Here is a 26,075-nt window from a genome sequence, read left to right as displayed (position 1 = left end):
GACACAAAGTTCCCCAAAACCTCGGTGGAATATGTTCCACAGACCATGTTTATTCAGAATTTAACATTAGAGCTGTGTTATTGTTTTGTTCCTATGTACACTCAGGGACTCACGGTTGCTTTTTGACAAACAACAATCTTTTTACATACCCATCTTACTTGGTGAGATTGCTCCAGTTACATTATTGATCTGGAAAAGCATTTCTGCATAAGGGTTGGGAAAATGATGGAGAATGCTGTATGTCAGCTGTGCATGGGGAGTTGTAGGATCATCTCGGTCAGTGGCGTGGACATACATGAAGGGCTTGCCTGTTCAGATTAGAGAAGAAACAGTAGTAAGAGGAGACTGAAACCTCAACATATAGTCCATACGAGCAGAGCTCTCAAGGCAGGAAGGCAGCTTATGGGGAGCTGCTGTTGTTTCATAATGCATCTCTTATGGTTAAACCATGCTTGTGTGTGAAGGTAACATTGTCTGTGTACCATTCCACAGGTCCCTCCTCTACCAGCTCTGCTTAGTAGGATCACAACAGGTCTGAAGACCAGTTGATGAAGGTGACAGCTAAATCAGAGGGCTATACCACCCAAGAGTGCCTGCACCTGGAATGTAGCTCATTGGTATCCCTCTTTAAGACCACTTTGCAGTCCTTGTACAAATCAGTTCAACACAAAGCACCTTGAGAAAAATGCCCTACAGCTGTAACAGTTATAAGTAAAAGGACAATCATACACTGAAAAAAAAATATAAAGGAAATGCATGGTGACGTAAGTGAATTTTTGCCTTCTGATCACCAATGCAACGTGCAAAATCTTTTTGACTTGCATGTAGTTGAAGAATACGGTAAAATATTGCAGAATGGTTTTCTGACCCCATGGAGCTTTATAAGCATATTCTTTAGCAAAAGTTTCTTCTTGAGTCCATAGTCACAGTGATAACAGCTGGCTCAGTCCTTTTTTTCATTTCCAAGATGTGGGTCTTGAACTGCTCTTTGATACTTTCCTGATTTCTGGACTGGATCATGGCAATCCATAATCTGAGACTCCTAAACACTAAGGTTCAGCCCACGTTCTGAGAAGCATCAGTCAGAGTAAACACATACCCCATATCTACCTGGGCATTTTATTTCACTGATGTGCAAAGACTTACATATTCTTAGATTACTCTTTCTATATAGTTTTTAGTAACCTTTAAACTTTAAACTCCTTCTAGCTCAGGGGGTTTTTTCAGTGCAACGGAGAGGGCAGCAGTATTTGCCTGTTAAGTGATACTTGCAAAGCAACACATACTATGAAAAATTTTGATTACACTTATCCCTTCACACCACATAGTGGTCACCTCTTTGCCTTTTCATTATATTATACATGCTTGCATCCTTATTTTGTGCAATCCTGCGGGAAGGAAAACTGATACATGTTTCAGCTTGCCGAGTAGAGCAGCCACTTCATCTTCTTGTTTAACTAATCTACTTAGACTCCGATTAACTATAATATTTAATTATGATGATGATTACCTGGACGAGAGTTCTGCCTCACTACTCCAGTGTACTTTATCTGGTCAAATTGTGGAGGGTTGTCATTGATATCCTCCACATATATTGTAACAGTGTATGGACCTTCCACTATGTTTCCCTTTTGATCCAGGCTTTCCACCTTGATTTGGAAAAAGAAGGAACAGCAAATAAATATTTTCACGTAGATAAATTAAAAGACATAAATGAACATCAGGATATAAAATTCTTACTGTAATGCAAATCTGGTGAGAGCCATCACTGGGTGGCTCCATGTACAAGTACAGATTTACCACAGTAGCTCACTGACAATAATTCACCACAGTATATAATGCCAACAAAACAAAATAACCTACTCCTGCTTCTGATAACACTTTTCAGAGGGCAATTTCTTACTTCCAGTCGTAGCAGACTACTTGTATTTTTGCACAGCTTAGACTTCACGGCTTTCTTTAAATAGAAACAGATACTTTCTAAAGAACCAGGAGAAAACGCAACATGATATAGCAGAATCAAGTGTGCTATTGTAAATATCAAGCAGAAAAATAGGCTGATCTAAGTGTCTGTAAAGAAAACTTAATTCTTAGTTCTGATTACATTTTTGTTCCAAACAATTTGACTTCTTATTTCTCAGACTTCTTTGATTTTGAAGCACCAAGTATATGTTATATCTTGTCTTGGTTTCAACTGGGATAGAGTTAGTTTTCTTCTTAGTAGCTGGTGCAGTGCTGTGGTTTGCATTTTGTGAGAGCCATGCTGTTAACATGCCGATGGTTTTAGTTGTTGCTGGGTAACGTTTATACCAAGTCAAGAACTTTTTAGTTTCTCAGGCCTTAGCAGAGAGAAGGCTGGAGGGACACAAGAAATTGGGAGAAGACAGAGCTAGAACAGATGACCTTAACTAGCCAAAGAGGAATTCCATACCATGGGGCATCATGCTCGGTATATAAACTGGGGTGGAGGCTGGCCAGGGACTGCCAGTCACTGCTAGGGACTGGCTGGGCATCAGTCAGCGGGTGGTCAGCAGTTGTATTTTGCATCACTTGTGTTCTTTTCTCCCTTCCCTTTGGATTTCATTCCTCTCCCCTTCTCCCTCCTTTTCATTATAACTGTTATTTTTGTTTGTTTGGTTGGTTTATATCATTTCAATTATTAAATTGTTCTTATCTCAACCCTTGATTTTTACATTCCTTTCTGATTCTTCTCCCCATCCCTCTGGGTGAGAGGGGAGTGAGTGAGCGGCTGTGTCGTACTTAGTTACTGGCTGGGATTAAACCATGTCATTTCTGTCAGACTTTATTTTCTTTGCACATAATAGATCAAATCATGATTATTTATGCCTAACCAAGCATCATTTTTCAGTTCTGTCATCACGTCTTCTTGTCTGTAAAGGATTCCTATGTTTAGGGTTAATAACTTCTGAAGCTAGAAAATTATCCTCTCTAATTCCATTCCAAGGGTGCTTTAGAGCTGAGGACATGAAACCATTAAACCTGAGGTGCTAAACTTCAGAAAGATAGCTAAGGTTAGCTGAAACATCGTCATGCACTTTGTCCGTTCCGATATTGATCCTCTCACAATCATCTCCTTTGCAGTGGCTAGTGCCTCAGAAAAAGACGATACTATTTTTCGCACAGAATATAAGCACAAGGCTATATTGAGACCTAAAGATAGCCTACACACTGTCCCACTCCCAACAGTGTTTACAATGAGATCCTTGTGAAAAGAGCATAACAGCAGGACAAGCACACAATGCTCTTTCCTCTAATAGCCTCTGACATCTGACAAACAGCTTTCTGCTGAGGTTAGATCCATGCCTCTGTGTCTAAATGTCATTTGCTCACACCATTTGTCACTAAATAGATTATAATCTTCCTAAAAAGATTACAACAGTTTATTTTCCCATTCCAGCCATGGAATTCATCCTATCAGTCTTCAGAGACAAGTGAATCTCATTCTTGGAGCCAGATTTCTCTTCCAGTCAAGTGTGCTCCTCATATTAGGAGAATTAAAGGACTGGTATCAGCATCATTTTTGTTTTCTCAACATAACCAGCCTATGCTAAGGAGCATTTTCCTATGCAAAGTCTTTCAGAACTGTAAAATCATGCATCCTTCAACAAAGCTCTATATTAAAAAAGAAAAAGCTGTCTGTAAACATAGACAAAAGAAATAATTTTAAATTTCAACAGTTTTCCATTAATCTCAAGTTTACAGAAAAGGGTCAACATGTTTAACCCTCACTTGCTGTTCTTCACTGGGTTTTTACCTGCAGCCTGTGCACTGGTCTGGTCTCCCAGTCCAGAGACCCATTGAGATACAGGATGCCTGTCCTTGGCACAATGTCAATGATTCCATCTGTTTCGCCAGTCACTCTGAAACTCACAGCAGGCACCTCAGATGTGAACTAGAATGGGGAAAAATCAGAGGGAAAATCAACTTTTTTTCAGCATTTTCACCATAATCGAAATAACTTCATGCTTTTGTGTCTTCTAATATCTGTTGCCAACAGTGTGGTTGGCTAGGGGAATGCTATTCCAAGAGTCTGCTCAAACAAATCTGCTCTTTTCTGATCCTCAACAGAGGAGTTTTCACATTATTTCCTGAATGCTTCAGGAAATCCCAGCTGTGGTTTCTTTCCAAAGCAAATGTCTGCTTAGGACAGGGCTTTGAGCACGGGAGTGGAAAAAAATGACACACATCCTCCATTTGCCTGGGAGCTGGATCTGTCCTTCTGTGGTTATAGCTTTGGGAAGAAAACCTCAGAGCTGAAGGAAAATGATGACACAAGTTACATGGAAACCCATTCTCTAGGAATGCTGGTTTTATTAATCCCTGTCTTAGGATATCCTCTTAAAATGTGTTCGAGAGAAGGGGTTGTCTCCTGCTTTTTGCATGTCGACTCTTGAATTCCCAGATAGAGGAAGTCAAAGTTAATTCCAGATCCTCTCAGGGGACTGTTCTTCCCACCAGCACCGATGACAACACCGCCTGTTGAGGTCAGTGTGTGAAGCTATGGGCGTTTTGTCCAGAGTGGAGACCAAGAGACACTTTATTACCTGGTAGATGAAGCGCACTCCCCCTCCTTCTGGAACAGAGAAATTCATGTCCTTCAGAGGCCCAGTTACATGCAGGTCCCCCAAGTACTGGCACATAGCCTGTGAGAGAGAGAAAGGGATGGAGGAAAGCAGCTGAGGAACGTCTGCTGTCACCACACATGAACAGCAGCTCTCCGTCACTGAGCCTCTTGCAAGTTATTTTGCTGTAGTGTAATGGAGGACACTCTTGCTGGTTTGCACTGAATATATCTGGATTCTTTAGTGCACATTCATTTCTAAAAGCAATGTTATTTATTAATTAATTTGAAAACAAATATTTGGGCTCTGACCTTTTCTAACCACTACATAATTAAATGACATTTGATCTACCTTCAATAGCAAACAAAAGCAGCAAAGAGCTGAATGTAGACTGAGAACAAGGGGAAATTTATAAAAGCATTTTTGGATCACCTCTGTGTCCCCAGCAGAACCAGCCACATCCCATCCAGGAGCCGCACAGTCCTGTGGCCCCAAGTGTGTTGGGAGACCCAGTGCCACATCTGTAGATGGGGAGGAATTGGGGCTTCGCCCCTTTTAATTTGCTCAGTAGATCCAAACCTTTTTTGTACAGAAAAAGGTGGACCTCCCCAGGTCCCCTATCCCACCACAGCTTCACAGCCATCTGGGCAAGCTGCTCCAGCCCTGTGTCTTCACAACAGTTGCATGTGAGCACAAACCAAAACCAAGACCTGCAAACATGTCCTGCTGATCTTTGGTTTCTACCTCATGGCAAAAATGCCATGCAAAACTGTCTTGGCCTCTGTTTTCTTCCTAATGGCTGGTAATGCCTTCACATGGGGTTTTTTCTGGCAAAATTTTTATGAGTTTTATAACCATCTCCTCCTTACTGCCCAAAGACCTCTGGACACACTCTAGCCCTAATGTTTCAGTACTGTTCTTGCTTTCAGGTAAAAAAAGCAAAGCAAAAATCAGCCTCCCAGAGCAGCTCTTGCACATAAGACAATTCAGCCTACGGTTCAGATAATCTACCTGTTTCTCCAAAGGCAAGACCAAGCTCCCCTGAATGCTTACTCTCCCTGTCCCCAAGGTCTTATCAGTGCTGAGGAGCTGCCTGCCAGAATTAGGATTCCATCATCTGGCTGCACAGGTGAAACTCCCTTTTTTCCAGAGGAAAAATTACTTCATTTTGCTTTACAGATTTGGAGTGCCATTGCCACTCAATTCATCACCCCGTGGATTCGGGCTCTGGGGGCACATGTTCTCTGCTCCATGACTTTTCCCCTGGATTTGGTCCTATTGCTGCTGTGACAGCTATTCGACCTCTGATAGAAAACACAGTCTACATATTACCAAGGGAAAACTTAATTCTGCCTATGACAACAACATTTCTAAGTTCACTGCAATTTACCCTAAAGCACTGCTCTCTGTGTGTGTCACAAGTGGTGTTTGAATAACACCAGAATCTGCTTAATAATAGCCAGAGATGCTGCCCTCCTTGCCTGCAAGGTTTTGTGACTCTTTTTACAAAAAGGAAAACTAGAATATTGTGAGAAAAGGAGAAGGAAGGGGGGGGGGGGGGGGGGGAGATGCTAGCGAACACTACTGGCAGTAGAAAAATATCAAAAAAAGCCATGTAATAGGTACACATACAGGAAAGAATACTTTACAGCCACCCTTTACTATTTTTGCTAAATGCTAACTGCTGGCCTCTGCCAGGGACAAGATAGCAGGACCCTGGATCTCATGTGCTACAGCTGTTCCCATGTTGCACTGGTGGGCACAACCTGGCTCCTGGAGGTTTCTCCCAGGGCCATTTTTTGGAGGGGTTTTGCTTGGTCATGTTCTTCACCATGGAGGAACAAAGGGTGATGTTATAAAACGCAACAGGTTCAAAGTGCAGGCTGCAAAGCAAGTAAGATATATCTCTTCCTGCCAATTAAAATTACTTTATGTGGGCCATAAAACATATGTCTACAGCATGAACCACTGCTCAGGGGTCTGAAGGGGAAATAGGCTTTTCGCCTTGGCCCATATCTGGTTGGCATCCCTTAAGAAGATGTCTATAATGCCTGTGGCGTGGCTTCATTGGGGATTGGCATTGCCACAGGCAGCAGCTTTTGAAATGGGAAGGAAAAAGGAGGTGTTCACCACTGCACATCAGTCCCACCCCTCAGGGTCTCCACATTCTGAGGCATTTTTTAACAGACTTGAATTTGATTCATTGTTCTTATCTCCTCTGTTAATTTCAATTGTAAAGTAGAAGCCACTACTGTAGCCTCTACAAATATCCATAAAACTATTGAATTTAATAGATGAGGTATGTAAATAGCATAACTAATACATTTCAGTTCCAGAAAGTCCTCTGAAAAGGGTTTCACATAGACGGAATAATAAGGTTAAGTAATTAATAAGCATGGTTTAAATCATGTGCCATTATATGCCTTAAAAAACATTTAATATGTCATCACATGTATGGATTATAATACAGAACACATGATACAGATGTCTTCACTGTTTGGTGAATTGTTGCAGTATTTTTAAAACTTTTCTAGCAGGAAATCCACCTATTGGAAAAAGTAGTATCTAAGGAGGAAGTACAAAAGGCAAAATAGGTAAATCGGTGACTTTTAGGCCTTTTTAAAGTCTTTTGCCCAATGAGTGACGTGTCTTAACTTTTGGCCATGGGATTCACACAGGTGCTGGAGGCTGCACTCCCGCACCCAGCACTACAGTTGCTCTGCCAGCCCGTGCTGCCAGCCCGACCCGCGCACCGGGACGCCCTGTGGGTTAGAGCTCAGCGGCACACACGCAACCTTTGCTGTTTGATCCCAGATAAACAAAGGAAAAGCTGTAACTCACCGAATGAATGACAAGCAGAAACTGAACTCCACACAGCTTCAACATACTGGAATACGCCTTGCTTCAGGTCCTGCAAAGAAGAGACAATAGTCACTTTAATAGTCACTTTAACCCCATGGAGTTGGCCCAATCTTTTTGTGAATAGAGGCTGAAGTTAATCTTTCCCAAAGCTGTAGGGAGAGTGAGCTCTGAAGGGCCAGGCACAGCTCTGCCCATGGGTGGTGAGATCGCTGGCATTGCTGGGCTCTCTGGGAAGGTCTGTCTCCAGTGGTGCAGGAGGTGCCACATGCTGCAGGAGCCTCAAACAGCTGTCAGAGGTCGAAACTGGACATAAAACTTCAAGCCATGCAACCTCACCGTTGCAATGATTAGGTCACCCAAGCCCAATTTTCATTTCTGCTTTACTGAAGGCAACAACACGTTCACAGGAAACACTAGAACCACAAGAACATGAAGGTCTTGCAGGGACCATCCTGAGAACTCTGTCTTCTGCTTACAAAAAACAACTGTTCAGTGCAGCTTGTGGAGGCAGAGGAAGCTGGAGGTGTCTGCACCCCTTAAAACAACATGGCTACTGGAAATGAAATTTCCAAGTCCAAGGAGCACTGCCTGCCTCAAATTTCAAAGAAATGCTGAGCACACACTGCCGTGACTTGTGTTACATCCTCCTGGAAACTAGATGGTTTCCTCAAAAATATAATCCTGCTTTCTCACTACTTCTAGATTTTAACAAAAATTATGAGGCTGGTTCTGGAGAGAGGTGAAGCTGGTGTACAGTGTTACTGTCTTCAGTGGTGCTCCACATTTAGTGGCTCACACCTACAGGTATCCATCAGCTACCCCAGTTCTGTCCCATGGAGGGTCCATGGAGAAGAAGACCATGTGGAGGCACAGCTCCCTTCAGAAGCCTTCCTGCTTGGGCTTCCCATCATACTCTTTTTTCCCCACATCCTTTTCCTTCCTCAATGGCTGACCCAAAAGGGGACCTGTAAATACAGAGACGGCTGCCCACCCTGCTGTTCTCCCCAGCACTCATTTTAGGATGTGCCACAGGACTTTATCTTGCAAATCCCATTCTGAGCAGGGTCTTCAGTGACACCCTTGGAAATTACTGGGCTCTTTCCTTGGGCTGAAGCTAGGTGTGTGAGTACTGGAAGAGGATAAAATGACACTCCTTTGAAACCAGGAGGGATCAGGAAAATCATTAGGTTTGTCAGGAAACGAGGGCTGAAGGTGAAGCCCCCGCAGCTGCCTGGCAGTGATGCCTGCTGAGCGGGTCCCTCCCTGCCCTGCCCGCAGCTGGAGGAGCTGGGCTGGCACAGGTGGGACAGGGGCGTAGAGAAGACACTTTGAACCTCCTGGGAGGACACTTTGAACCAAGACTGTTGCTGATATTTGAGTTAGTCAACAGAAGCTTGTTCAGTTCCTCCATCTGTCCAACAGCCTCTCTGCTCCCCTCCCCCTGGTCTCTTCTGAATACCTTCTGAATACCTTGGTCAGTTTCAGATGCACTTTGTAGCAGGGTGGGAACTTCAAAAAACTAATTCCTTATTTATTGGGGGGGGGGGGGGGCACCAGGTGGAACAGAGGACCCAAAGGCGCACCCTCCCCAAAGGCAGAGACACCAGGGAGCTAAAATTCCTGGGGGAAGCCAGAAAGAGATGAGGAAAAAGGGTATGGGGAGGTCTGGGGTTACCACAGTCTATGTTCAGGGAATAGAGAAGGAACAAGACTTACTATGGCAAGGAGAAAGTTTAAGGAAGGGACACATCCAGCCTTAGTGTAGGGGACAGAAAATGCACTCCTTCATGTGGCTGCCCAACTGCAGTGTCTCAGCCAGGTTTCTCTGTTCAGATCCAGCTATGAAATGCAGCAGTAGAACTAGAGCCATGCCACAGGTTATGGGTTCGCATGATAAGTGTCTTTGCTGTTCCCTTCTGTTTGAACATAAACATCACTCCCTAATGCCGTGCCATCTGCGGTGCCTGTGGCGAGGCCAGGATGAGTGGCTTGATCAGCCCTCGAACATTCATTTTTGGCTGGAAGCTGTTAGCAAGTCTCATGAAGCATCACACTGCCAAGGACCTAAGCCGCAAAATACACACTCCTCTGTCACTCAGAACAGAGTTTCAGTATATATAAATTCATACAAAAGTTTTCAATAATAGGCAGTTTCAGGATTAGAATAGGATCAGCTTAACTAAAAGCAGCCTGAGATCTGGCAGGGAACTGGAGCCATATTTTCCCCTTCATTTCGTAGCTTCATCTCAGTGCTATATCCCTAATAATTCCTTATGGTTTCCCCACCTGAACAGAAATCTCTAAGATAATCATCATATAACTATCCAAGCAACTTTCAATGACAAACATTTGGAGAACAAAGAATATTCCTGGAGGTTAAAGATCAGTAACAATCACAAGTATTTGGTTCTGTGAAAAAAAAAATATTTTGATTTTCTTTAAATGATTGATTTCAGATGTTCAAATCCAGTAAAGAGAAAACAGAGCAAATTGATCCAAATCAAATACAAACCAGACTAAGCCTTAGCACAGCAGTCATACATTTTACAAGGACAGCTGAGTTCCTAACGCTGCCTGAAAAGCCTTCATTCAGCAAAACCCTTGCTTCAGCTTTTAAAATCCTTCTGTGAAACAACAGCTAGATCATCCCTTACCTGTAACATGAAAAGCTTATTTTGCTCTAAAAATGCCTCTCTCCTTCATCTGTGGGAATCACCTTTGCACAGATCGGTGGTGCCTGCCTGTGCTTCTCCACACGGTTTTATGGTTCCTCAGACTCGCCCAGCTCAAACATTAACAGCATGGAGAATTATTGATTCCTAATGACTAGGTGTGGTGTGAAATGGCTGCCATGTGAGGAAAGCAATGTAGCTCCAAGATAACTTACAGCCTTCAATATTTTTATGTCCCTTGGGATTTTCTTTCTGAATTCATTTTTTTTCAGTGGGGCTGTGAGAAATGAACATGCGGGGCACGGGTTGGAGCCATGGGGGGAAGGTTATCGTTCCTTTGGGAGAGGAGGTGGAAAGGAGAAGGCATGGGCCTCAGGTGGAGATCACGTTTGCTACTTGCCTAGCTGCAGGGATAACTCACATTTGGAAGACAAGAACTTGGACATAAAGGTGGCTTGTTTTCACAGAAGACCTGCAGATGGGGAGGACTCAGCCTAGTTATGAGAATAATTTGTCATTCATCAACTCAGAAGATTCAAATTCTGTCTGAGCTCTGCAACAAATTCACTTTGAGTAACTTCGGGCATTTTACTCTATTTGCCCTTTTCCAGATACTCGTCACATAATGGATGTAATCGTTCCTTTCCCTCGTGTGTCATCTTTCACGTCTGTTTAAGTTTTCAGCCCTTCCAGGGAACCAGTCCCTGCTGGTCTCTGCATTATAGCACCTGTTGCAAGGGGAACTGAAATCATCGGGGCTGTAAAGAACTGTGGTAAAATAAATTATAAATAAAACATATTTGCAAACCCCCAGAACTTTAAAAAAAATAATAATCCTTAAAATTTTATGCTTTCTGCTAACTCACTTTTTAATATCAAGCTTATTTCAGAAGTTTTAAAAAGTCTGATTTTATTCCCTCATGAAATGTTACTTTTCATCCAGGTTCTAACTCCTGCTTTCAATTTCCTCAGTATGTGAGGTTGCTCTTGAACATTGTTAAATTATTTGTGCAGCACATTAAATATTTTCTGAATTATACATCCAAAGAAAGCAGCATTTGGAAATCGATAACAACTGGAAGGCACACCATTCTGGGAAAGGTAAGCTTTCTGTTTGTGCTTCAGATCACACTTTTCCCTCAAAATTAGTGTTTGTTTTTGCAGGAAAAACCCTCTAGACTGTGCTTTCAGCATGCTTTCAAACACAACTGTTCTCCATTTGTTCATGCACTCAGAATGATTCAGACTTTCTCAAAGCTGTCTGCTAGCACTGAGTTATCTTTAGAGCACAAAACAAACCCAACAATTTCCATTAATGCCTTAGAACTCATTTTTAATGATTTCAAAGTAAATATAATAATGGAGATAGAACTTTCTTGGAAATACGTTGACTTTAAGTGACTTATATGCAGATTAACTGTGTACTAGTTGGAGATGGATGAGCCGTACTTTCAGCATGAAATATAAATTTCAAAACAGCAAGAATTCATGCTGCAAAAACAAGTTCACAAAAATGAATTCCTAATGTCTTTTTTAGCCCTCCTTTACACAACATGTGCAGAATAACTCAGGAAATGATGTCAGAAGTCAGAGCCACAAAAATAAGTCAGGTGTTTGTCTTTCAAATGCTCGTGTCTCTGCTTGGAATTCCAATTACTAGGAAGTGCAGTGTGGTACTTGAAATATAAATTTAAGGTACCTAATATGTTTGATTGAATACCTATATTTTTTTAAAGTCACTGGAAAAGGTGAGCCTGCTCGCCCCCGGTATCTTTCTTTCTCTGGCTGAAATAATTTCCCAGCCACAGAGGTTGTAACCACACAGGGGGAAAAAAAAGTCTCCCATGTCAAATACATTACAAAGTCCAGAAGCACTTAAAGCTTTACAGCAGTCATAACACAGTGCTATAGATAAAATCACAAGAATAAACTCAGCAGTGAGGCTGGTTCCTTGAGCCAGCTGTTTCTGAGTAAGTCTGATGAAAAGAAGGCAAATGTCCAGGTGTTTATTGTGTGAATCATTGGTCAAGGAGTCAGTTTTTCCAGAAACAACTTTTCTCATATCATCAGTCACATCTTTTTCACTTTTCCTATTTATCAGCTCTGTCATTCCTCCCCCGCTCCTTTTTCATTTTTTCTCTTTGCCTTTTTACTTTTACTTCTTGTTTCGATCCACCTGATGTCTCTCCATGTACCTCTTCCACCTTCAAAACTAATGGGACCTGCCTGACCTCAGCTTCTTTCCCTTTTTGTTTGTTTAGAAAATATGTCTTTTATGGATCTCTTAGGGCGTGATAATTTCACAATATCATCAATACATGCCAAAATGAGCTAGCACCAGTGGATGAAGAAGCATAGAAAAATAATGCTTAAAAGAAACTCGCATTTCTGGTCATCTCCTTTCTTTACTTCTCCTGAGGCAGAATCAGGTATACCTGCAACTTCCCTGGTTGTAAAAAATGCAAATAATGGTCACTCCTAGTCTCCATAAGTAATCCTTGTGGCACTTTCAGATATCTGTTCACTCACATTGTTGCCCTCTAGATACTGCTCAGTCACTCTCCACCTTTGCTGATGAGCTCTGCCCACAGATTCTCCCAGGTGAGACTCCCCAGTGCTGCTGAGGACAGGCTCCTACAAACACTGTCTCCCAAACAATAGAACTCTTGCCGATGCATTTACTTATAAAGCATTTTCATGTTATCTTCATTGCATTGGTAGTTGCACTGCCATAATTCTGATTTTGTCTGTATTTGCTTATGCTATACACTCATCTTTAGTGATGTAACTTACTTATGACTGTCTTTGTGCTTCCTTGTGAATTTGACAACACGGAAGAGCTCTGATTTAACAAAGTACTTTATTCTTACTACCCTTCCCAATACCACTTCTGCATGGAGACATATCATGCTGTTCATTTCATTTATACAGAGACCTGGTCATTCCTGCTAATGCTTTTCTTTGGTTGGTTTCCTATGAATTCTTCTTATCAATAATCTTACTTTATAGAAATCTGGGTTTTTTTCAAGTCTATTGTAATTTTTTCCCTTTTCCCTCTTTCCCTTTGCAAGGACTGTGGATTCTCATCATAGTACAATTACCAGACACTTACATCACCCCGATCTGCTGTACTCTTCACTTCAAAATAAATATATTCATCCCCACCAACATTTCACTTTTTTTCCTGTCGGTTCTTTCTGAAGCACTTTACCCGCCCATACAAACAGTCCAGTCTGAAATTATTCAGCCAAATCTCTGAGGTTCTTGTAATCTTGAGAACATATTATGTGTCACAGGGCCCCATATTACTTGTATTTGAGATGTTCTTCAGACCTTTCTTTTACATCCCTCAATCTATTTTGATAGCCTTGCCCTTTCTACTGTTTATATCCCTGTTCATGTTGAGATAATTTGTTTATACAACGGTGCAAGATGTGGTGTTGGGGAGAGGACAAATGCACAGACCAAGAAGATCAGATGAACATATTTTTGTAAGCAATCATCCAAAACAAGAGGCACCATGGTAAACGGCATAAGGAGAGGGGTGAACTTATGTTCACCTTATAGGCGTGTGTTGGGATAGGAATAGGAATAAAGCATGGCACTGACTGTCCAGCAAATTCCCTGAAAAAAAGGGTAAGCAGATGTATCCAGGTGGCCAGGATGAATGAAGCTACACCACTTGTGCAACCCTGCTCTCCTACCCAGGAGATACAGCTTTCTGACTGGCCCATGTACGCCTGTGCCTTGGGTGATGAGAATCTTACCTGAATCATCCCTGTTCCCAGAACTTGATTTTCAGTTTTGACCTGCTAACCTTAGTTGGATCGGTTATCCTGTCTGGGGAAGCAGATAACAGACCACCAGGAGCTCAGGTGAGGTACCTGAAAAGGTTCCCCCACACTGTCTCAGAAGCAGAGACACTCACTCTCTGCTTCCCTTCTTCCTTGGACCTGTCACTGTGACTTGCCCACCTGCTGGAAGGCACGGGCTCTGTCCTTCCTCAGGGAAGCTCACAGTCCAGTTCAGCCCCCCTGAGGAGCATGCTCCTTCCCTGCTGTCGCTGCTCTGTGTGTCCAGCATCTTTCTTTGGCTATCCTTGGAGGACTCCACGTCCATTATATTGATGCAATTCTCCCAGCCACCATTGTATCTCAGCCTAGCCACCTCCTCCAGCACCTTTCACCTACACGGTACCTCCTTCTTGGCTTGCACTGACACCGATGCTACCTCGCGGTTCAGTAAATCTCCCAGCAACTTGGGCAGAGATATCCCATGCTGGTTTCATTTGTAGGTATGTGCAGCCACCCTCAAAGCAGGAGGAAGCTGAATCAGCAGCATGCCTGGCTCCGATGAAGCAGCACATCCCCACTTTTGTCCCCAGAAGATCTCCTTGAAGGCTTTGGTCAGCCCCATCCCCACAGAAGTTTCCCTGTACATGTAGTGTCTCAGCCACAGTCCAGCCTCCCCAGGCGCAGAGGTCTGACCTCTCCCACCACACGCAGACAGACCATACTGGCTTGCCGTCTTCATTGCTGACAGAAGAGGCCTGTTGAGAAGTCCTCCCACTTGCTGCCATCAGGTCCTGGCCCCTGTTAGGTGCTGAGCTAATGCTGTTAAACTGGGCTATTAAACTTGCCCAGGTCAAGATGATAGATTTTAGTTTCCCTTTTTCTTCTTGCAAGCAATGACATAATGGAACCAAATGGCTCTTCTGGAATAAACAATGCATATTCTAGAGATTACTCGTGTTTACACTACTTATTGCAAGACCTCCAAAGGAGATTAAAACTTGAGCTCTGCACTGAAGCAAGGGGAAATTCACTTTCTTCCAGCATGCTGGTGTCCTCTAGCTAATTCTCATGCTGTCTTAGGGTGGCATATGCATTAGAAGTTACGAATTGCATATTTCAAAATCATATTTTTTCCTTATAAATGCAAAAGAAGCATTTTTTTTTACCTCTTTCATTCACTATTCAATAAATATAGAGACATGTCCACAATTTTCACAGCTCAAAATACATACCACTGTGCCAAAACAAAATAAGAAACCCATCTTTCCTGAGCTATAGTCTGATTAGAAAGTATTATGACATGAAACAACTATCAAGCTGGCAGGCCGACACTATTTTTTATTTACACAGGTATGTAAATGCAGGTGGCTTTAGGACCCATGAAGCAGATGGTCTTAGAGCACCTATCATCTGGACGTACATGCCCACCTATAGAACATTGAAATAGGCATGACTAAACAAACTAGTCTCTAGGGCTTTGTTTATCACCATGATCACAGATTCTGCTGCCTGGGCCATTATGTATAGCAGCCACTGGATAAAAATCGGAAATAAGCCTGAAAGCAAAGCCCAGATGCCAAGATTACTCCTTTTAACTGAAGCAGGACTCAGGTGCTCTTCATTTCCTTCCTCTGCCCATCAGAAATCACAGCCAGGCATTCCTCACAGACACTGGGGGGGTCTGGGGCTCTGGGTCCTGGGTGTAGGGGCAAACACTTCCCTGCAGGCATCCAAGACGGAGAGCCGGGGCCAGCACTCACATCCAGCCCTGTCCTCAGACTTTGCTGGTCCCCAGCACTGCACAGCTTCACCTCCTTGCCTTGTGGGTTTGCCCCCTTGAGGTGTTTCACAGTCTCTATTATCTGGGTAAGGAATAAGGTCTTAGAGCTATGGGGTTGGATTTTACTCCAAGTGCTTGAGAAAAAATCCCAGCAGTGTTTAAGCTTTTTCTTATATCTGATTCTCAACCACTTTATTAAAAAACTATTACAATGTGCAATATGCCTATGGTGCAATATGCATATGGTACATGTACATACATATGTGAAACTTACTTATATGCAATACGTATGTTGGCTGACTTACAAAGTAAAGACAAACCACAATTCAATGGACTATACACAAAGGAAAACTGGCCTTTGAATGAAAACATCTTTTAAAAACCAGGACAAGTGACTGGAAATGGATGCCATTCATCTCGCTCCCTCCAACCCTCTGATTTTTGAATACAAAATGAGTTTCTCCTGACTCTCCCTTTGCCCTGGCTGTGTAAAACCAGAAGGAGAGCATCAGTCCAGCATCCTCATCTCAAGCTTGATGAGTCCTCCAAATGGTGGGATTTATTGCTGCCATGCTTATATAAACCTAAGAAACGGAGAGCTTGACCAGTGAAGACAAAACTGCTTCAGGTTTATAACCAGCTAGTTCTGCTGAGATTGGTTTAAAAAAATCACACTCCTTCCCTAAGCAGGGATCAAACAATCCCAGCTCATTTTCCCCTTGGTTTAAGCTCATCTCTTCCCCATGTAGGCAATATTCAGACTGACACTGCTTTACATCACAGGGTGAAACTTTTGCAGTCTGATAAGATACCAGGTGGCTCCCTTGAGCACAGTGCCTCTCATAAATATTTGTACCAGCAACTGTAACAGCAAGAAGAGCAGCAAACTTCAGCTCATCAGGAATTCTTACTGATAGTTGAGTTCCCCGAGTATGTTTCCCTAAATAATATCTGCATTTCCAACACTGAATTGGCTTCCTTAAAGCCTTTGACAAGGGTAGGAATAGATAGCAAGGAACTGAATATTTGCATCAACTTTGACTAGCAATGAAGGTATTTCGTGTCTAGCATGCATTCTTTACAGAGGAACTGCCAGATGGCCATAAATGTAATTATTGCTGGAAAAAATGTCACAAATCAGTTGTACTACATCTCATCACAGCAGGACCATGAGGTCTGGTTACAGCCATGCCTTTCACTGGAAGCAGTGTGGACTCCCAGAGAAGTGGATTTTAACCTTATAGGGAACTGGCTATATCATTTCAGAGTCAAATTCCATGGCTCACATCATAAACCTGAATCAGTGCTGAGACTGACCTTTATTTATTGGAAGGATTTTTACATGCATTAGAGGCCAAGCCAAACATCATAAGATCATTTATTTCAATTACCTACTTTGGTGATCAAGACCTAGTCACACGGATGAGCCTTTAGAAGATAAGGCCTATGGATTGCAAGAAAAGGCTCCGCACATTTTGTGTTGCAGCCACCTACAACGAGCATTATTTAAAGCACTAATTCCTGTGCTTAGAATAGAAAATGCCAGAAATACCACGTGACTCCTGCCAACCGTGGACAACCAGCTTTCGTTGGCACACCATACACAAGCTAGGACCTCAAGGGACTGTTTCTGTGACCAAATAGCTGTGGTATTGGGCTATCAGTGTACGTACTTCATGTTCACTTCTGTACTTCCAAAGATTGCAGTGCAACCGTTTTAGCTCTTTCCCTGCCTCATCTGTGACTTATATGGAAATGCCTCCCTGAACGTACACCTCCATTTCCGTGGCGTTAATGGAAACTGCATGACTTAATGCCCCCCATCATCTCTCACCTGAAAGTCTCAAACTTGTATTCATCTCACTACCTTTCAAGTTAAAAGGGCGGTCAATAGGATAAATTTACTTCAGAGCTACCTCTGCCTTTTTACATCTCCAGGTCAGTGCAGCCTGAGGATGAATCAGTGCTTTTAACATCGCAGCGCCCGTGAGCAGGGATGCAGGGGTGCTGGCCTGAGCTGCTGGTACCAGTGTCCATCCTAGACCACAGGCATCCAAGACCAGCAAAGCTTAAGCTAAGTGCTGCGCACTCCGGAGTTAATTTCATGGTCAAAGACAACAGGAACAGAAGGCAAACTTCTTCCTGAGGAGCCCAAACACAAGCTTAAAGGTTTCACTAAGAAAATGAAGCGCAAAGCCGTTTCCTTTTACCCTAGACTCCAGCAAGGTCTTGTGATCGGCTGGGCTCAGGTCTGAGCAGCACATCAAGTCTGCTTCAGGTGTGCATTTGCTTGCCATAGGTAAATCCCAGACCATATCCCCAGCACAGGTGCAGCAGGGCAGGGTAGAGCAAACAAGTGCCCAGTGCCCAGCAAGCTCACTGCTGCGGGGCAGGTTCTCCTCCCAGTCCAAAGGGAGACCACCACGCTTCGGTAGCACATCTATAAAACAAAAACAAGCTTGCTGAAGAACAGTTTGCCCGAAACTTCTTAATGGGTCTTCTGTAAGTGCTGCGTGGACCCAACAGTTCATGGGATATTGAATAAATTACATTAATTACTGGTTGATGATACATTTACATTTAGAAAATGCATTGTAGGAGCTCCAAGTGTTTTGCAGACTTGGATTAATCCAATTTTGCAAGATCTCTGTAAGAAAAATTATCTCCTCTCCACAAATGTAGTGCTACTGCCAATTCCAGGAATTCAAAAAACATAATTCAGGCCAAAAATACAATGATAGACTTAAAAAGGTCTTAATAGGGACAACCACAGGAATTAATGTCTTTTTATTCACCTTCTGCTGTGTAACTCATAATGTTTCTTTATAGTTATGAAGATTAGACTTTTTTTGAACAAAAAGGAACTTCTCACATGTTCATAGAATTGGATAAGCTATCAAACAAAAATAAGACTTTTTCAACACAGTGTGCTCAGAAAATAAAAATATAACTTTGTCTGAACTTCCCATGTATTTTTCAAATGAATTAGTAAGCTATTTGGAACTACAGAGATATTTAGCTCCTGTTTTTAACTAACCTAAAGCATAAAGAGGTTGTTATTGGTCCAAGGACTTTGACTTGCATTTGTGAAACAGTAGCACTGGCAGTAAATTTTTATGAATGACTTTTCTGGGAAGTTAAACAGCACAATGAGCAGCTGATGTAGAAAGAGGAGCAATACATGTCCAATGCCTTTGATGTTTGTGCAACCTACTGTGACAAGATAACAGAGAGGAGAGGTGGGATGAGGACAGAGTATTGCTCTCTGTAGTAGCTGGTTGAGGTTTTTTAATAAAACTTGAGGGGATTTTTTTGGTCCTTTGTTACCCAAAACATATTTAGCTACATTTCTATTTACTTTGGAAACATTTTATTTTTTAGTTCAGTCTTCAGATTTCTGCCTTTTATAGGTTTTTACTGAATTTCTCTTAGCCTTACTTAATCTATTTGCATCTTTTGGTTACAGTGCTGCATTATTCGTGCAGAAGTGTCTAATACTTTTTTAATTATTTCTCCTATTTAGAAACAGAAAAACTGGTGAGGAGGTGTGTCCAGGGAGGAATCCTTTCTAAAAACTGCAACAGTATTGACTAACTGTAAGATTACCTTTGTCAGGCGTTTTAATTCTTTTAATTCTCTCTTAAATGATAGTTTTACTTTACAATTCTTTTTTTTACTAACATTTGAATTTTCTTTACTTCAAAAATGCAAGTGAGGTTATTTTATAAATCCCCACTAAGACCCCTTTTGCTTCCATTAACATCTTAAGTCAAAAAGAAGGAAGGAAGCACAAGCTATTATGGTATTTGATATTCTGGTTATTTTTAAAAGTAGGCATGAGAAAAGTAGCACATTTTGACAATGGCATAACATTTCAGGTAAAAATAAAAGCTGGACTTGTGCATATATAGTTTGACTACAACAGGATTTTTACAGTTAATTCCTACAAAGTGCTAATTACTCTTAGAATTGGTAACTTCATGTCACTGCAAATTTTTACTGAATTAAATGTGGTGAGCGAAACAGAAGCAAACTTATTTTCCTTATTTTGTTCTTGTTCTTTATTTTTGGCTGCTTGTGGAATCCAGTTTTAAATATGCCCTATTTGCAGACTTTCTGTTATACTTTAAGAAAGAATGTCAGTTTTGATGGGTTTAGGTTTATTTTTCTTTGCTTCTAATATGTAGCTACTATAGAAGTTATGTGTGTATATTTTTATGTAGATATTTGCTAAGTTGCTTGCAGCAAGGAAAGCAGTTTGTTCATAACAAGTATTTGACATAACAGAAATGCTGCAAAGGACAACATAAAGAGAATGTTACATAAATGTTAAATAAGTTCCATTTAAATATCATGCCATTATTGTCTATTATAAATTATGAAGCTTTGGGTCACATAACATATAAATGCATGTTTGTTTGGTTTTTTACATCTTTACCTCTTATATGCTTAATATAAACAGTTTACTTTGTATCTTTAGCACAATTCCATGTATCTGTAGTAATGTTCTAAATTTCTCTTACTAATATTTGCCCAATCTAAAAAAAAATAAATACTTTTATCAGAGGTCTCACAGAAATATATTTTACATTGGGGATTTCTGTAGGTGATTTTTGCTTCTGTATTTAGACAACAGTGACCGTTGTGTGAGGATCTACACAAGATGCAGAGTATGAATGCAGCCAAGACTTGCTTTTACAGTGGCTTCCACTGATTGTTAAAAAGCTAGAGTTCAGTCGATCGCTGGGCAAGTTCTCTTGGCTGGTGCTCTGAAGCATGCACTATCTTTTTGTTGGAAGAGTATAGCTTTTGAAGAGGAGGAGCAAGGTTTCTAGATGCATGAAATAGAATTCAGTTCTGAGGACAAAAGCTGTGATGATCCTGTGTGCCCTCGGGAAGAGCATGCGGGACCAGCCATAGTGGTGACAAACAGGCACGGCTGTTGCCCCCAAGACCCAGCAGAGCTGAGCTGAGCGGGCAGCTGGCACGGAGCAAGCCTGCTCTGTCCTTCATTGCCTGCTGCTGTATCACCACTTCCACGTGGGATGCTGGACCTGTGTGTTGCTACCGATTCAGATAACAGTTTGTCTCACTCCTGCCATTGCCCTGCTATCCTTACAGGCAGAAAAGAAGCTTTCTGGCTGGCTGTGTTATGGTTCCAAGCCACATCCAACTCCCGTTTACATGCACTTTAAAAGGGAAGACTTACAAGAGGAAGGCAAAAAAAAGGCAGAAAGAAAACGCAATGTTACCAAGGGCCTTAATTATATTGGCTTGGGAGAACTCAAAGCCAACAGGTCACTAGCTCACTCCATTTTTCTTTTCAAGCAGAAACTTGTACTTCTTGTATGCCCCACAAGGTCCTTGCTTGCTTGCCACTTTGACAGGGAGTCTGTAGTCACTACTTGCAACTTGCATACACCCTGTTTGCTGAGGGCATGTGGACTGGGTCAGGCATGGGCTGGCGGGGGTCAGCTTCCAGCTGAGCCACTAGAGCCAAGGTGCTGTTGTCAGACCAGCTAGATGGTAGCCAGGCAGCTAGGCAGCACCTCTGGCTTCATGGTTTTTTGCTCATAACTTTTGATGTACATTCCTGCTGCAAAATAGCAAAGATCACAGCGGAGAGAGAAGCCTAATGAAGTGAGCAGCATCAGTGCTACTTACGCAGCCCAGGGTGGCAGGACCTCAGCAGGCAGAGCAGGGACGCAGCAGTATGTGGCCTTCCAGGGGATTTTCAGAGATGCTGTGCAGGGAGGCTTCTGCTATGCTAAAGTCCTTGCAGATCTGTGTGGGAGTCATATTAGAAAAAAAACTGTAGTTTTTTCTTATTGAGATTTAAAGAAGTTTCATTTTCTTTAGCTAGACTGTTATTAATGATAGACTTTAGTATACGTGTCAACACCTGACTATGGTCATCTATTTCTGTAAATGTGGTTAATAATTCTGTAACTGCTTTAAATACATATTGCGTGCAGAAAATAATGCGGTTTCTGAAGACAGGTGCAGTCTTTAATCTTGTGGTTCAAGGTCAAAATCTCAATTATATATCTTACTTAGATTTGCCTGCCATCAAACTAAACTCTTTAATTAGAGAGGGAAGAGTCTGCTGGTTTACTTGTACTGCAATAAACTTTGGCAAAGTCTTTGCCAAGGATAGCCAGAATTACTGCAGTAAATGCTCAGTGACAGAGCCTGCACAGTGTCTGAGGCTGCAGTTCTGCAGAAGGGTTTCCTCTACCATATAGCATCCATCAGCCTAGACTGTTGTAACCAAGATTTTCTGACTCTCACAGCAGGACCAAGAACGAGCATTTTTTCCCTCCAGGTTACTACTCTGGAAACCAGAACTGTCACTGGCAGCTTATATTTTAGCAGCCTTACAGCAGGTGCCACCCACCAGGGATGCAGATGTTCTGCACAGGCCCTGTGGTACTTGTAGCGAATCTTGCCTTCCAGAGCCAAGTATTTAAAACCTTTGGTAGCTCTAAAGCACTCTGGACATTTCTCTCTTCTATTTAAATAAAAGCACTCAATCACCATGCTGACAAAATACTGCAGGTAGGAACTGTTAAAGTAGTGGCCTTCAAATGTGGGGCTGGACCATGGGCAAGGTTTTCCTGGACTTTTCCCAGCTGGCAGGCCTATAAGTCCTCAGCTTCCTCATGGAAGAGCCCATGTTTCTTATCATCCTCTGTCCCCTGGGGAGCAGATGAACTGTGCTGCGCAAGGGAGCTGGCAGGGCTGAAGGTCCCTGCTGCTTCCCAAGGAGGAATTACCTCCCTAAAGGCAGCAGGCAGCACCGAGTCCTGCACAGGCATGCAAAATGGCAACTCTCAACCACCTGTGGTAGAAAAGGAGGCAGTACTGCTCTCGGCATGCAGGGAGCAAACCGAGAGAGGTGTTTGTTAAGTAGCCTGGCTACAATGGGATCTGAGGTCAAGGAAGGGATCAGGAATAAAAGGAAGATGTCATCCTTAACCCTGAGGTTGCTATAAGCTGAGGGAGGCCTCTTTCCAACCAAATTCTATGCATAAAATTACTTTTTCAGAGCAAATGTGAGTCAGCTAGTGGAACTACATGCTGTTGCATGGATTGTAGCCATTTTTAACGGCTTTTGGTAATCTGGAGTGGAAGTTATGGACGAGGTTGCCTGTACAACCTAAATGGAAAATTATACTTGCACAGAAATTTTATTTTTCTCCATCCAACATGCCTCCAGCTCTGAGCAGTTTAGAGAAAAGTCTGTGCTTAGTGTCAAGACAAGATCTTGTTTAGGTGTGTGCTGAACTGCAGAACACTTCCACGCCTCACCCATCAGAGATAAGGGCATACCTTAAAGAAAGTATCAGATGGTACCAGATGAAACCATGATGTATTTCTTTTTCATGTGGGAGAATGACATAACTTCTTACTCACAAACAAAACGGATCCTTTTCGGGCACTTAGTGCTTTCTTGATTCAATAAAACAGATGCTGTCTAATCCTCAAAACACCACTAGTGTGAGTAACATCAGCTGGACTACTTGCTTGAACAAACATCTGCAAGGATAAACTGCAGGCATCCCTCTTCCTGCTCATTGTTTGATGCAATCCCAGGCGCTGGCAGGGCTGACAGAGCTGCCCTTTGCCAACTTGTCACTCTTTTCAGTTTTCTATATAAGGTTTTTATCTGCAGGAAGGTCTTGATCTGATAATCCTTATGAAGACAGGCTTTGTTGCACTCAAAATATATGAGTTGTATCCTGCAGCTAAACATATGTATTTAAATACCTAATCAGGACAAGAGCTGTGCATTACAAATTGAATGTTTTCAAAATAATGCATGAAAGATACACCAGCAAATGTGGGACATAATCAAGGAGGGTACTGAAAGCAAGAAATAAAAGGATGTTTTATCACTCTCTAAAACCCAGCATCTCAAGTAGTATGTTCTTCAGCCTCTGCCTCTCAGGTAAGAGAGCATTACTGACGGAACAGAAAAGGGCAACAAACACAGAGCAGCTGACTTAGAGGAAACACTAAAAGGTTTGGGACTTTTCAGTGTGGAAAGGAGAAGGCTGAGTGGGAAATGACAGTTTCAGTTTCACAAAGCTAGTGGAGAAAGTGAGTGAAAAACTGCTGTTCTTAAGGTCCCATAGGTGATATCCCTAAAAAGCCTCTCCTATTGCCACTTTGCCTCCTCTCTGAAGGGACAGTGCAGAGCTGGAAGAAGCACCGGTCCAAAGCAGTAGGGCATTTCTTCTCACTGGGTCCTTAGGTTCCTTTTTGATAATTCTCCAGGGGCAGTCTGAAGTCCATCAACCAAGGAATATCAATTTGCTTTGCCAAAAATACCAGAGGGTAGATTTCTGTATAGGTAAAGCACTTACCTGGGATGTGTGGAGCATGTTTATTCCATCACCTCTCTAACCTACAGGCTTATTTACTGCAAGCTCTTTCCACAATTTCAACAGCCTAAGGCAAGGGCCCTCAAACTTTTTAACCAGGGGGCCGGCGCGCGGATGCAGTGGCAGGCAGTCATCTGCGGCTGCTTGGTTTCCCCCCCCAACCCCCTGCGGGGGGGGGGTGGGCAGCGGGCATCTGTAAATACCAGGGGCCAGATTGAGGACCCTGGGGGGCCGTATGCGGCCCGCGGGCCGTAGTTTGAGAACCCCTGGCCTAAGGGGTACCTGGGACACAGACAGGAGCCCACCATGCTCCTGCCAAGGTGCTTTTGCATTTATTGATGGATTGTATCAATCCAGCTGCACTGGGCAGCTCCGTTCCCAGGGCTTCACCAGATGGGCACAACACCCCATCCACAGCACAGATGACAGGGGAGCTTCTCCAGTGGCAGCCCACATGCCAAAGGATTTTACACGTATCCTGATGGGGCTGGGTGGCTTCCAAGTACAACTGCTGGCAAATACCATGCCATGGGTGCTAAGGGAGCATCCCAGCCCCAGTGGCTTACTTCTGAATGGAGCAAGTCAAGGAGGAGCAAATGCAGTCATTCATCCCACAAGATGGCCTCAAGGGGAGGAGGAAAAATCTTAAAGCACAGAAGATTGAAAATATCGCTAAAAAACGATTAAAATGATATTATGGTGGCAAAGCTTGAGAACAGCCTACTAGGCATCAGTCAGTGATTCAACAGTAGTTACAGAGGAAGTACATCCTGAGCAGCTTCAGAGCAAATATGTGAACTGGAGAAAGACACACACTCATGAAAGCCACAGGTAGGCACAGAAATAGCATCCTGGCCATGTAAAAATTATTGAGGTCTGTTCTGAGTTCAGTGGAAGTTAAACTGTTAAGCAGTTCAGTGAAACCCATGCAGAGTCAGAGGAGAATGGGTGCAAAACTCAGCAGAGCTGGAGGTCCCTCCTCCAGAGGGGCTGTCTCTGTGCTCCCCCTCGCCTCTGCACAGGAGTGCTGCCTGCCCAGTACATGCTCAGCGCCTGCCCAGTACCTGCCCAGTGCCTGCCCAGCGTCTGCCCAGTGCTCCCCCCGGCTCCCCCGCTGCCCACCTTACCTCAGTCCAGTGGGGGCTGTGGGATCCTGGGATTCACCATACTCACCAAGAGAGCACTGTGAGCAGGGAAGAAATGCTAATCCTTGTATTTAGTATGTACAGATGCAGCAGTTGAAGTCAGACATCGTTCAGTGTATCCTTGTGACAGCCTGAATTTTCTAATTGAAAATTCCCACCTGCCTTCCTCCTGTTGGCCCAAAGAGCAGTCAGAGTTTGGCTCTGCGCAACCCATGTCTAACTGGAGGCTTTTGAGTACACACACACAGAGCATCTGCTTAGAAATGACTGCCACTTAGAAAATTTTTTGGATTTAAAATTCTCAGGCATAAGGATTTAAAATTACTCAGGCATAAATGTCAAAACTTGGGGGAATTGTGTTACACTAGTCATTTTCTTAGCAAATTATTAACCAGGCGATGAGACAGTGCTGGCACTGTAAAGCAACCATACAGGACTAGTGTGCTCTCACATGGGTGTGCTGTCCTCACTCTCTGGCAGCAGGGAACCTGTTGAGACAAAATTTGCTAAAATCACAAGTAATTAGTACACTAAAATTCAGTGCTTCTAGGCAAAAAGCTGCTACTTTGATGACCTTATCTGTGTTATCACAGAGGATAAATACAGAAATATTGCGGGCCCCTGTGTGAGGTGGTCACTGAGAAGGGAGGTCTGGCTTCCTGGGATGTCTGTAGGACATTTCTGGGGTAAGAGCACCTCAAGGAGGGGGTGAGTGGGGGGGTTTTCAGGCTTCACACTAACATCATACACTCCCCGGTCAGGGCAGATGCTGGGATTCGCCCTTCCTGCAGCTGCTGCTATCCAGAGTTGGGTCCCTACACCTGCAGGTCACTTGCCCACGGTCCTTTCTGG

At 42.9% G+C, this 26,075-nt stretch overlaps 1 protein-coding gene across 2 annotated transcripts in view; it reads right to left on the bottom strand.

The window, feature by feature from the left end:
- Positions 1–21,483, bottom strand: part of CDH17 (cadherin 17) — a 41,722-nt gene extending 20,239 nt beyond the window's left edge. Inside the window, exons 1-6 of one of the 2 annotated variants that reach the window (XM_056333079.1) lie at positions 21,356–21,483; positions 7,425–7,494; positions 4,566–4,664; positions 3,776–3,913; positions 1,511–1,649; positions 150–308 (exon numbers count right to left, since the gene is read on the bottom strand). In XM_056333079.1, the coding sequence (XP_056189054.1) occupies positions 150–308; positions 1,511–1,649; positions 3,776–3,913; positions 4,566–4,664; positions 7,425–7,469 (580 nt within the window). In that variant the 5' untranslated portion in view covers positions 7,470–7,494; positions 21,356–21,483. Of the gene's footprint in view, positions 1–149; positions 309–1,510; positions 1,650–3,775; positions 3,914–4,565; positions 4,665–7,424; positions 7,786–21,355 lie in introns of those variants that run through there. The other variant, XM_056333078.1, reaches the window with a different exon arrangement.
- Positions 21,484–26,075: the final 4,592 nt, after the last annotated feature.

Source organism: Falco biarmicus, chromosome 3 (genome assembly GCF_023638135.1).
Source record: "Falco biarmicus isolate bFalBia1 chromosome 3, bFalBia1.pri, whole genome shotgun sequence".
Classification (NCBI taxonomy): Eukaryota; Metazoa; Chordata; class Aves; order Falconiformes; family Falconidae; genus Falco; species Falco biarmicus.
This window is presented reverse-complemented; position numbering and strand designations above follow the sequence as displayed.